The following is an 11,936-nucleotide window of genomic DNA, read 5'->3' as shown; positions in this document are numbered from 1 at the left end:
AATGGGAAGTACAATAGTGTTTTTCTGAGTCCTGTGCCAGGGAGCAAGCCATGTATCAATAGCCATTAGCACTGCCAATGGAACCCAGGGGAGTAGCTAGAAATGCCAAATATTTCTGGGGTTGTGATGAGAGTTATTTGTGCTTTTGTTTGTTTGTTTATCAACTGGTTTACAAAGCAATGGAAAGTATTATAAAAACTTGACAAAAACTCTGACAAAAATGCTTTCAAGAAATTAAGAAAAAATGTGAAAATATTCTGCGTTTCAGACCTCCACTAAAAAAAGCTCCTAGTCTTGGGGACATCGGGTCAGTTAAGGACCACAGAGGTGACAGGCTGCTGCTTCTCTGCTGGTTTCTGAAAGCTTCTGTGGAAAATATCAGCTCATTCAGTCGTGTTTCGAACCTCCACAAAGATAAGGACTCCACAACCTTTCTGGTCCAGCAACAGCGTTTGGCCACCCTCACGGTGAATGTTTTTTTCCTGCTATTGGGTTGGGATAACCCTTCCTGCAGCTTGTCTCTGCTGCCTCCCACCCTTCTGCGGTGTGATTCTAGGGGGGCTCTGGCTCTGGCCCCTCCCAGTGACCTGACCAATTCTTCACTCCCTTGAACCAGCCCTCCAGCCAGGCCAATGCACCCAGAGTTCACTTGGACTTTTCCCACTTTCTAAAGAGTCAGTTTTCAGATATAATCACTTCAAACTCACCTGGGGGAAAGGGGACCAAAAGCAACACTAGCTTCAGGCAGACAGGATCTTTTATCCAAACAGGACAGGGCAATAGAGATTGGGATCCTTACCAAGAGTGATTGTACCAGAGCTCTTTGTTAAGTTACCCCACGCACACTTCAGAGCAAGGTCCAGCCCTGGGCAAGGGCAATGTGGTCCCTGGGAGCAGGGAGAGAGCTGGCCTGAGATATGCTGAAGAAAAGATTAGACCAGAGCATCCTCCCAGGAGTCTGTGACCTCAGAAGGAAGGTATATACCATATGCTTCCCATCTTGCTCGGCTGTGGGAAAGAGGGAGTGGGCAGGGGGATGCTGATTCTAGTTCAGAGAAAGGGGGAGTGCCTTGCTGGAGGAGATTGAAAACCGTGTTTGCCCAATTATCAGCCACAGCACTTAATCACTCTGCCCTGCATCCCTCTGGCAGCTGCAGGGGCAGTCAGATGTGGAGGCGGGAGGCAGATAGGATTTAATAAAGAAGCAATTTTATGAAGGAATTCTTTGCTTTTGGCATTTTCTGAAGGAGTGGGAAAAATTATGCTTTTTCTCCAATAATGCCAGGAAAGGCAAGAAGAACAGAGCTCCATGCTTCAGTTCCTGCATGTCTGACCCCACATGCTCCCTCCATATCCCATGGAGATCCTGCATGGTAGCTGAGGAGAGAGGCACAAGTGATAAGGAGAGCAAGTCTTGCCAGAAGCCGGCATCTCCTGCACTGTTCCTGGCCCAGGGTCATTCCTGGGTGAATGGAGGCAGCAGCTGTCCCATCCGCAAGGGACAGGGCCCTGCGGCCACTGCTGTGACCGAGTTGACCACAGCCCAGAGGTATTCCCCCAGCCACGTGCCATCACCCAGTAAACCGTAGCAGATGAGGGAAGGGTTTCCGTGGACTGAGCCTGTGGGTTTGGTGTCACTGCAGTGGTGGGAGAGCAGGGGCAAATGGGCCAGGAGCTGGGCTGGGAACTCACCCCTACACCAGGGAGCTGTGCAATTGCACCCCAGCCAATCTCAGCCAGTAATGCTTACAAACACATCGCCTGTCCCCGGCACATTCCTCCTCTTCAGGAAGCATTTGATTGGCATTCCGGCACGGCCTCTTCTGAGCAACCCAACAAGCTATGATTTATGTGCTGCCTTTGTCTTCAGACACTGTTGTCAGCAATACCCGTTCTTAGGCAAAGCCGACGATGCCTGCAGATTGCCAAAGGTCGCTATCATGGACACGCTGCCCTTGATGAAGAATAACAAACAGAAGCTTTAATAAAAATAGAAATTATCATTCGTTAATTTTCCCCTGTAGCTATGTTCAGCCCCCTCCCCAGACATCAGAAGCCCCAGGGGCAACGTTTCCAGGACAGAAAAGAAAATGATACACTGTCCTGGGCTTCAAAGACTCTCCTACAGCTTGAGAAAATAAGTGATGTTTTCACAGCAGCTACTCACAGGATCCCTTTTCCTAAATTGTCAAGAGTGTTCAATATCTTCCATGCACCCTGAGCAACAAAATAGCTTTCTCAGCATCAATGGGAAAGAATCCAAGACAAATATCACTATGGACCAAACGATGGCTTGTTGGGTTTTGGTTTTTTTTTTCTGCAGGAAAAATCAGTGTTTGAGCAGTATCCCCTGGATACAAGAGCAGCTGATCATTGCACACTGGCTAGCTCTCACCTTGCTGATGCAAAATGGCTCCATCTGTCTCCCGTGCCTGAATGGATCCAGCTGCACCATCCCCCTTCCTCCAGGTGACTTGGAGATCTCCCTGTGGGCTCCTGCATGTGGAGATGACCTCCTCCCCTCCGTGGGCTCACTGCTGCAAGGGGCTTACTCTTCTGCACTTTCTGCACTGACTGCTTTCAAAACCATCCCGGATACCATAGACAAGGTCCTAGGTACACCCACAACCTCCACGCCTGGCAAACCCAGCAGGTAACAGAGATAGAGGGTTTTTTAGCCTTTAAATCCAAACCAAGCAGCTCTTTGGACCCAAGAGAGCTTGGAGCATCTTGAGAACTGTCTTTTGTGATACCCCTGGGCTTCACATTTGCACCAGCCTTTCTCCAAACTTCATTCCTCCCACCCATTGCAGGGCAGCAGCAATCTCCCTACCTGCCTTGTTGACCATCCTGAGCATTGAGGATCCTCCTGCAGGTCCCCAAAAGGTTCTCTTCCTGTACCCCAAGGAAGGTCCCCACAACCTCCACCAAGGGACAAAGGCTCAGAGATGCCACCAGCACAGGGCCATGGTGCAGGGCTTGGCCATGCAGCCATTCCTTGGCAGCAGGGGACGGGACACCATTGGGAGGGGGTCAAGGGGTCACCCCTCACCTGCACCCCAAAGCAGAGGAGCCCACATACATCCCCAGAACCACCAGCAAGCATGAGCCTGTGCCAGGTGTCACAAAATCTCCCTGTTATCACCCCAGTTTCTGGGCACCCAGACTGCAAGCAGAGCTCTGCTTTTGCCCATTCCCTCTCTCGGGTTCAGGAGGCGGCTGGAAAATGTGAACCACCCCAAACGAGCCCATTGGTAAATGCCATTATTTTGAAGAGGCTTAAGAACCATTCGTGGCTGAGGCTTAAGAACCGTTTGCGGTTTCTAAGCTGTGATTCATGATCATCTGGGTCTGGTTTGTGATCGCTGAATGCTTTGACTCTGTTGCAGTTTCTTCAGGGCACTGGTGGCTTTTCTCTGTACGTCAAGTCTCCACAAAAAGCAAATTCCAGCCCTGCTACAACAAGTGTTCCTCCAACCTGTTGTGGATGGGCCATCACAGGGAAGTAGGTAGGTTCCCAAATTTTTCATTCCCTTGCAATGCAATTTTTTATTCTTTTGCAATGTTTTACTGACAAAAAAAAAAAAGTAACTTGAAAGTGCACAGAATTGGCCAAAAGATGATGCAGACATTCATCCTGCAGAAGGAGAATCACGTCGCTGATCCACATAGTGGCAGACCTGCTGGTTCAGCTTGCCTCCGTACCCACCACCCCTTTCCCAAATTCCTTGTGTGGCATCGATTTCCTCTCCGAGTGCCTTCCACAATCCAGGAGAACACACTGTCAGCAATTGCAGAGGTCTTCTACCCCACATCGTGTGTGATGGCCATCACCCAACAAGGTGACAAAGGGGAAGCCATACCATACCAGCACCTGCTTTGGGGTCTGCCTGTCCTCTCCATTTCCCCGCAATGGGTGCCACGCTCGGCGAGTCACACAGCACGACTGGCGGTGCCGCCTGACTCATTTTTCTCTACTCCTCCAGCTGATGTGTTTGGAGGAACACGCTGCTCTGACAAGGTGACACATCCTGAGAAAGCCTACACTGCTGAAGACATCTCCCTGCTCCTTCTACCAGGAGCATGCAGCGCAATAGCAGTTCGCAGCTCTTTTTCATTCCTCCCTAGTCAAATAAGCCCCAAGCATTTCTGTTTGATTTTCCTGAAGAATATAGAATAGATGTCAATCAGGAGAGAGGAGCCCTGAAATCCCACGTTTTTGAAAGCACCTCATAAACACACAGATGTCAGCAGACGCGTGTGGAAAGGAAGGGCAATTTCTAACGGAGGAACTGCATTAAAAACCTAGTGTGACTGCTGTTCGGCTGCAGCAGTGTTAGCAGCCTCTGTTGGATTCTTCTTTTGGCAGAGACATCAGTTGCTTTGGCTCAATTCACCGTGGAATAATTAAGTTCAGTCCGTCGTATTGCATAATCTGAAGTTTCTTCAACCTGCTTGAGTAGTAAAGTACTTAATCTCATACAGTTCTGGGAGGGGTTACAAACATGAAATTAAGTCAGTGCAACTAGATCAGGAGCCTAAGCAAGAAGAGGATGAAGAGAGAAGTGCCCAGGAGGTGGGGGGATGTCAGCAGCCTGTCTCTGCTTTGACTTGTGCTCTGACATGTGGAGGAAGGAAAGGAGAAAACCGTGGCGGTTACACACACTTGAAATGTCCCAGGAGCCTACACACTTCCCATCTGCAGAGCAGCTCTTGTAAATACTGAGGATTTACCCATCGAACTCAAGTTTGGAAATGTGCCTGGATGTTTCCAAGGAATCTGAGGAAAGATGTTTCTCTTTCTGGACAACCAAAACTATGACATTTCCTGGCTACAGCAAGGATCTCTAAACCAAAAAAATGTGCAAATGGGTTTTACCAGGAGTGGGCACATCCCAAACAAGGATAATCAGAGAAACTCTTCAGCACTGCCCTATTTACATGTGTTACAGACTGAGGAGGAAAATCTCTTCCCCAGCTGCCCTGGTGTATAACCATCAGTGCTAAGTCCCGCTAAGTCCCCTTCCAGCTTTGGGAAGCAAGACCAAAGCAGCTGCTGGCACCTATTGGGTTTGCTCACACCGTGAACCCGGAAGATGTGTTGGAGGACCAGCGTTGGACCGAGATGAACGTCTTTCAGCTATAAAAAATGACCAAACCTCCCTCCCTTGCTCCTCAGAGGGTGATAACACCACAGGAATCTTTGTCCCAGGCACGCTAAAAGACAGTTGCTTGCTCACAAAGGTCCACTAACCCCCATCCCAGCTATTCACAGCTGCTGAGTGGGTCGTACCCAAACCAGCTTTACTCTCTGAGTTAATAAAATAACAGATGCCATTGAGAGCAGATTGCCCTGGGGAGAGCAGAAGGAAATCCAGACGAGAGTGGGAAAACTCTCCATCCCCGCCAAAGCAAACTCACAAGAGATGTTTATGGCAGGGGAAAGCATCCTCCAGAGCCACATTCAGGTTGGGGTCTCCCTCGGACAGTGGAGCACCTGCCAATTGAGCTGAGATTTCTGTCTCATAAACAGCTCCTTGAATTGCTCTTGGCATTGATTTTTTCCTGTTCAGCTAATTAAAAATCTGTCTTTGAGTCATAAGCCCCCATTAGTAATAATTTGCTTTGCACTTCTCCAGTGATTTATGGCTGAGATATCAAAGTGCTTTAGAAACATTAATTAATCCTTCTAATACCCAAGGGACTGATCCACTCTCCGCAATGCACCATTGGTGGAGTAAACGTAGGAAATCCTCAGGGTTTACTCCCGATTGCAGGTGGGGAGAGGGGAAGGGAGCAGCATCTGACCCAACGAGCTCGCTTCAGCTGCCTGCCTGCAGTCAGAGAGATGTGCAGTCAAAATAACAGCACTGAATGTACAGCCAGAAGCGAGTCCGAGGCACATCCAAGCTCTCCGCTCTCTGGCAGCAGCTCTTGCTGCTCTCCCTGTCTGTCCTACCTGCGTCTTGTACAAAGTCCTTTTTCCCAGCTTGCAGCACAGACCCAAAGCTGTCTCCCACAGCTGAAATGCGGCTCCAGTCCTTGCCAGCGATAAGGATCATTACATCCATTGGTTTTGGAGAGGCTTTCATCCTTGAGCACACCAATGAGCCATTTGCCACCTGGTGTTGTCCCTGTACTTTGAATGTTGTCATCACAAGACTGTGGGGTGGAGCTGGCCATGCAGGGTGGTGCCAGAAATGGGGAAAGGTATAAAGGTCCCAGTATAGACTGCCAGAGGTGGGATTTCTGAAAGCCTGAGAAGTGTCCCATTTCCTCACTGTTGTCTGCGGTAAAGCATCACCTTGACCATGAAGGCAACTGGTGTTTTCCTGCTCCTCTCCCTGGCACTCTGCTGCTACCAAGGTGAGTGCAACACTTTGCTTAGAAGTCATTTCTTCTCCTTGCTAAAGCTCCCAGGTCTATTGCTGGGAAGGTGAGCCTGGGAACAGCCCAGCTGGTGCTGGGACCTTGCTGTGGCCTTGGGCAGGGAATACGGGAGAATACTGCAACAGCCAACGTGCATTAAACCAGTGGTCTGTGAGCAAGCCTAAAGCAAAGGCTTTAAAAGGGTTCCTGGCACCTGCTCCCAAAAACAAGCAGACCTGCTGGACTGACACTCTTCCTTCAGGGCTAGGATTGGGCCTGGAGCTGGTGATTTCTAGAACAGTGGGGTTCTTTCAGAGTGAATAGGTGCTATTCTGGTTTTAAAAAAGCAAACCCAAGAAGACAGGAAACGCATCTACGCAAGGGAAAATGCAGCTCTCGCTACTGAAGTCAATGTTTAAGCCAACTGTGTTTTCAAAATCCCATATGGTGCAGAGGGATGAGAACATGAGCTGTTGCTGCTCTATCAGGTCCTGCTCACCAGGGATTTTTCGTTAGTGGGTTCATTCAGAACAGGAGGGTACTTCTGAAACAAGTACTTCATCATCCTATTTACTGTGCAGCAGTTCCCACTGCAGAGCTGTCTGAGCACAAAATCTGGACTCAGTGTAGATGAACTGAGCATGTAGTGAGCTACAGCCCCTGGGTCTGGACTGGCGCTAGTCCAATGTCCCTGAAACGTTGAACAGCGTGGCTATCAGGTCCTCAGCATATAGATATAGTCTAAATCCTCCATGTAGATGACTTCTGGATCTGTAAGCAGCCCAAGATCTTCTTTCTCAGTGCTGCCTTTTGCCGAACAAATTCAGTTTGTTTTTCAAAATTCATCCACCGCATGTTCCAGCCCTGTGATCCCAGCTGTCAGCTCAGGGCCAGCTTCTCCATGGAGAAGCCCACCAAAGTCACAGCTTGCTCCCACCAGCTTTAGTGTGAGACCGCGGGGTCTAACCATTCTCCTTCTAGTAGAGACCTTCAGCAACTTGTCTTTGGCTCTGCTTCCTTGTGGTACAAACCCACTGACACCAGAAAAATCACCCCAGATTCACTCCAGCACTGGCCCAGCATCGGCAGGAGTTTCTCAGTTGCCCATGAACGCGTGATAAGAGATAACAAAAGCCACTTTGGCTCCCTGGCAGCTGGCAGGGAAAGTCATTAGAAGTGCATCTGGCCTTGGCAGGGCCTTGCGCCATCACAGCATTTCTGTCAGGGGAAAGAGGCAGATGCAGCAGGGGGGGACATGGGTGCAAAATGGGGGAGACTCACGGGAAGAAATTGTTTGCTGGGACAAATGTGTTTGAGTGAATCCTCAGCCTCAAGCACCTTTACTAGGTCCCCCTTGAAACCAGCCCAGGTGACGGATGCTAAGGTATCTTCTCTCTCTCCACCCTTTCTCTAGGAACTGCTGAGATGGATGGAGCTGCTGGCAGAGGAACAGAGGTGAAGGCTCCTATTTTTGTGTAGCACAAGGGGATGCCCAGCTTGAGTGAGACAGCACTAACCCATACACTGGGGACCCAGTGTTGCCCAATACAGTAAAGTACAGTGAGCTGCTGAGTTGGCAGCTCAAATATGCCAGTTCCTGGGAACCTCCTTTCATCTGCTGTGCCACAGCATAATCCCAGTGATGGTACTGGTTTCCCACTGCATTTCCCCACACTCAGTGGAGGAAAAACATTAATAAAGAGCTTAATATTGCAGTTACCTGCCAGGAAGATCAGAGCTTCCCTTACTCTCTGGCTTACAAGTGCAAGAGCAGGTATTGTTGTGGCATAAAAAGAAAAACTAGGAAGAACATGATCAGGCACTGTCCATGGACTTACTCAGTGTTGTTACACCTGTGGGTGTGCAGCAGTGCCAGATGGAGTTCAGCTGGCCAAGGGCCTGCATGGTGACAGTCCCAGTGTTTCTGGGAGTTCACAGTAGAGCTCTGAGCAAGCTGGGATGGATTATCAAGATACACAACATGTGCACCTCCCTGTGAATGCAAACCTCTTTTGGTAAATTGAAAGCAAGTTTCATAATTTTAGCATTACCCTTTTTGTGTTTCCAGGCAGCTTGTGGCAATTATGATCTAAAACACGGTTGTACAAAGATCTTTGATCCGGTCTGCGGCACGGACAACCTCCTGTACGGCAATGAGTGCCTGCTGTGCTTTCAGAACCTGTGAGTACCTGGACCTCCTAGGAGTCTAAATATCACATGGACAAGGACTACTACATATGTCTGGGAGTTCCTAGAAAGCAAGCTGTTTGCATGCAGCTGGGTGGAGCATGGGCAGTGAGCCTGGCACATCTGGCACGAATCTGGCCTCCTGTGCAGATGCTGCACCCGCTGCTCTGAGCATGTGGACTCCATCTGCAAAACAGGTCCGAGGCTCACAGCACACCAGCTGCCCGAAAGCAGGGACCACACAGCCAAAATCTCCCCACACCTCCAGCTGCCAAGCAGCAGCGATTGCTCCAACTGGGCTGGCGGGTGTCCAGGAACTCAAACAAGTGGCAAAGTCCCCAATATCTGCCCAGATCTAGCATGCAAGCAGAAAAATATTTTTCCAGGTGACCTCAGATGTGTGGTGGCTGAGGAAAAACTATGGGGTTTCACCCCAGCAATTTATAGCTGAGCTCTGCTTTCTGTCTTCTCTGCATATGAAAGGATACAATTTGCTCTGGGTATTTTTAAGAATGAGCCTTATATTTAATCTGTGCTGGTGCCAGATTGCACTGTCTTAGCAGAAGGCCAGGTCCAAATGCTAGCAACGTCTCTGGCAAGACTCAAAGATTCATTTCATCTGGCTCGGGCCCTGGGTAATTTTGAGTATATTTATACATTGGAAGCACACTCTGTCAAAGTGAAGGAATTACTTGCAACTTAATGCTATTAGGTGGTTCAGAAATCTCTGTTGGGAAGATTGAGTCTTATCTGTAGCCAGATGTCCCAGTCTGTGGAGCTAAGGGAGTTTCACCCTTGACTTCACCTAGTCGAGGCAGAGATTTTTGGTGATCAGGCTCACACGCCCATCTGCCGTCTGCAGAGACATCTCCAACGGAAGCTTAAATTTCAGCTTTTCTATCCCTAGGTGAATGGGCTTATGGAGCCAAATTCTGCTTTTAGGAGCATTGCTGCCCAGCTAACTCTGCAGTAACAAGGAACAGAGTCCAGATCACCAGGAAAAAGAGCCTGGATAAGAATCATTGGTCTGGTTGTCTCCCTTTCCTTCCATAACCAAGGATGCTGCCTTGTATTCTGCTCCTGGCCTGCTCAGATGCTGGTTTCACATTTTAAGGCTGAAGACGAGGCAGTCAGGCAGAGACGTGCTGAGTGGGATCTCCCGAATGAAGGCGCCACAGTTAATGACCTGGCGCGGCATGGCAGGGCGGTAATGACCATGCTGGAAGCCAGCAGCCCAGCACCAGCTGTCGGCTGTATTGTGCAGCAGATGGGGGTGGGAGGTTCGTCAGACACAACATCGTTAGGGCTTTGGCCATGAACCAAGAGCGGGGTAAAGAGAGTGAGGAAGGCTTCAAAGCCAGCTATGCAGGGAGCAAAGTGGCATCAAGGATGCTACATCCCCCGGTACAGAGCATGACTTCATCGGGGATGGGAGACCTCAGTGGTAACAAGAAGGAAAGTTATATCCAGAGCCTTCCAGGAGTCAGGGGAGGGAATAGATGGATGAGAAGCTGGCACCTGCCTTGTGTTGACAGGTCTGGACTTCTTCAGACTCCCGTTTGTGCAAGCTCTCAGCAGCTGCAACTGGAAATGCGCCGCTCCTGGGGCTCAAAGCCCTCTGCCTTGCAGCTCCCTCGTAACATTCCAAGAGAAGAAGTTTTGGGGTTAGGAACAACAGCCAATTGGTCTCCTGGTCAGGGCAATCTGAGTCAGGAACCAGGACTTTGAAGGTGCCTGGTGCCAAATGTCTCAGGGATAGATAAACAAAGTGTCCTCATCCATAAAGCTTTGGTCCGTGGGGAAAAGACAGGTAGCCGAGAGGCAGGATGAAGTGCCATTTGCAGTTTTGCGTGCGCAACCGGTCTGACAAGAGCTGGAGGCCTGCAAGGAGTCTGGGAATAGCAACTGCGAGAGCATCTGGCGAGTCCCTGCAGCAGTGGTGTCTCACTTGTCGCCTTTGGTCACTTCACTGTGACCAGCGTGCAAAATGCTTTTTGCACAGTGCAAATCAGCTTGAAAATCATTTTACCAGCATTTCTTTATGCACCTGAGAAATGTGTTTGTCTTTCCAAAGAGGAAAACATCATGATTCCATGCGAAAATGGAACAATTCAGAGTAATTAGGTCCACTACTAGCCAAAAAATAATGATTATTTTTTGCAGATGTCTTTTTAGTATTTTCCTTACTTTTGCTGCAGAAGCAATCAGAAGGGGAGGCTGGGAACAGGCCCAAGCCCAGGCAAGACACAATGTCAGACATTTGTCTGTAAAAACCTACAAAACGAAGTCATAACCTTTATCGTCTGCAGCCAGACAGGCATTAGAGGTGTCTTAGTGCTGTCCTACAGCACAGAGGTGAATTATTCTGCCAGGAGGTGTCAGGAAGTGCCAGCTCTTCAGCTTATTGGAATTAATTAACACATGTCCATGGTAACCCTGAACTCTCTGTCAAGAATATGTGGCCTTACTTACTGTGAATAATACCTAAATGATTATTTAATCAGTATTTCCCTTTCTTTCTTTCTCTGTCCTCTGAGCCAGGCTCTTCTGTCTATCAGGGACCTGAAGGCATCCTCTAGCATTTTTAACGTCTCTTCCAGGCAAAGAAACACTAATGTGCGCATAAAGAACAGAGGAATGTGCCAAAATCCCTCTCCACGCTTCAACTCCGCTCAAAACTGAAAGGTGCAATCATTCCAGAGAAGATAGCACAAAGCTGTCCCTGACCTATACAAACTCCTAATAAAATGGAAGCATTGCCATGTCTTGTACTAGGATTTCTTACACGCACAGCAGAACCCTTTCCCTGATATTTAAAATACCTTCCTGAAGATTATGGTTTGTTTCGGTAACATCCATAAATAGCTTTGAGGAAATTATCGACACAGCCCCAGGGACAAGGCTAGGATATGCCTAGGGAGAGAGCCAGGCTCCGGCATAACAAGGAAGCTCTTTTTTTCAGCAAGAATGTTGTTTTCCTTTCCTAAATTTCCAGCATCCAAGCAATAGGAGATTTTAACATTCTCATGACTTGCATCTGTTAAATACAGGGCATTAAAGCCTCTGTCCAGCCCCTCCATATGCCAGTGCCCCATCAGACGGTCCCTGCGCACCAAGAGCTACCTGCCTCAGACTTGTCCTGCAGGTCACACCTACCCAATGCCTTGGGAAACCCAGGAGGCTCCATTTTTCCCTTTTTTTCCTCTATCAGCCTCGGTGAGCCCTGCTGCCGGCACCCACGGCTGCGGGCTGGCGGGAGGGGAGATGCGGTGCCCGGCGCAGCGGGACGCAAACTGCGGATCCCTGGATGGAGAAAGGGAGGAGATTCCGGCACTGGAGGCCGCTGTTGCTCCGCCGGAGCCGGGCCCGATGCCGGGGCC

The 11,936-nt window shown here is 49.3% G+C and overlaps 1 protein-coding gene across 1 annotated transcript; it reads left to right on the top strand.

Moving 5' to 3' along the window:
- Positions 1–8,437: 8,437 nt before the first annotated feature.
- Positions 8,438–8,550, top strand: LOC104503245 (pancreatic secretory trypsin inhibitor-like; the record flags this gene model as incomplete). Its single annotated transcript, XM_010156648.1, has 1 exon — positions 8,438–8,550. A coding segment is annotated over one exon (113 nt), but the record flags the coding sequence as incomplete, so codon positions are not given.
- Positions 8,551–11,936: the final 3,386 nt, after the last annotated feature.

This window comes from Eurypyga helias, unplaced genomic scaffold (genome assembly GCF_000690775.1).
Source record: "Eurypyga helias isolate BGI_N326 unplaced genomic scaffold, ASM69077v1 scaffold20078, whole genome shotgun sequence".
Lineage (NCBI taxonomy): Eukaryota > Metazoa > Chordata > Aves > Eurypygiformes > Eurypygidae > Eurypyga > Eurypyga helias.
Note: the sequence above shows the minus strand (reverse complement) of the source record. Positions and strands in the feature narration are given on the sequence as shown.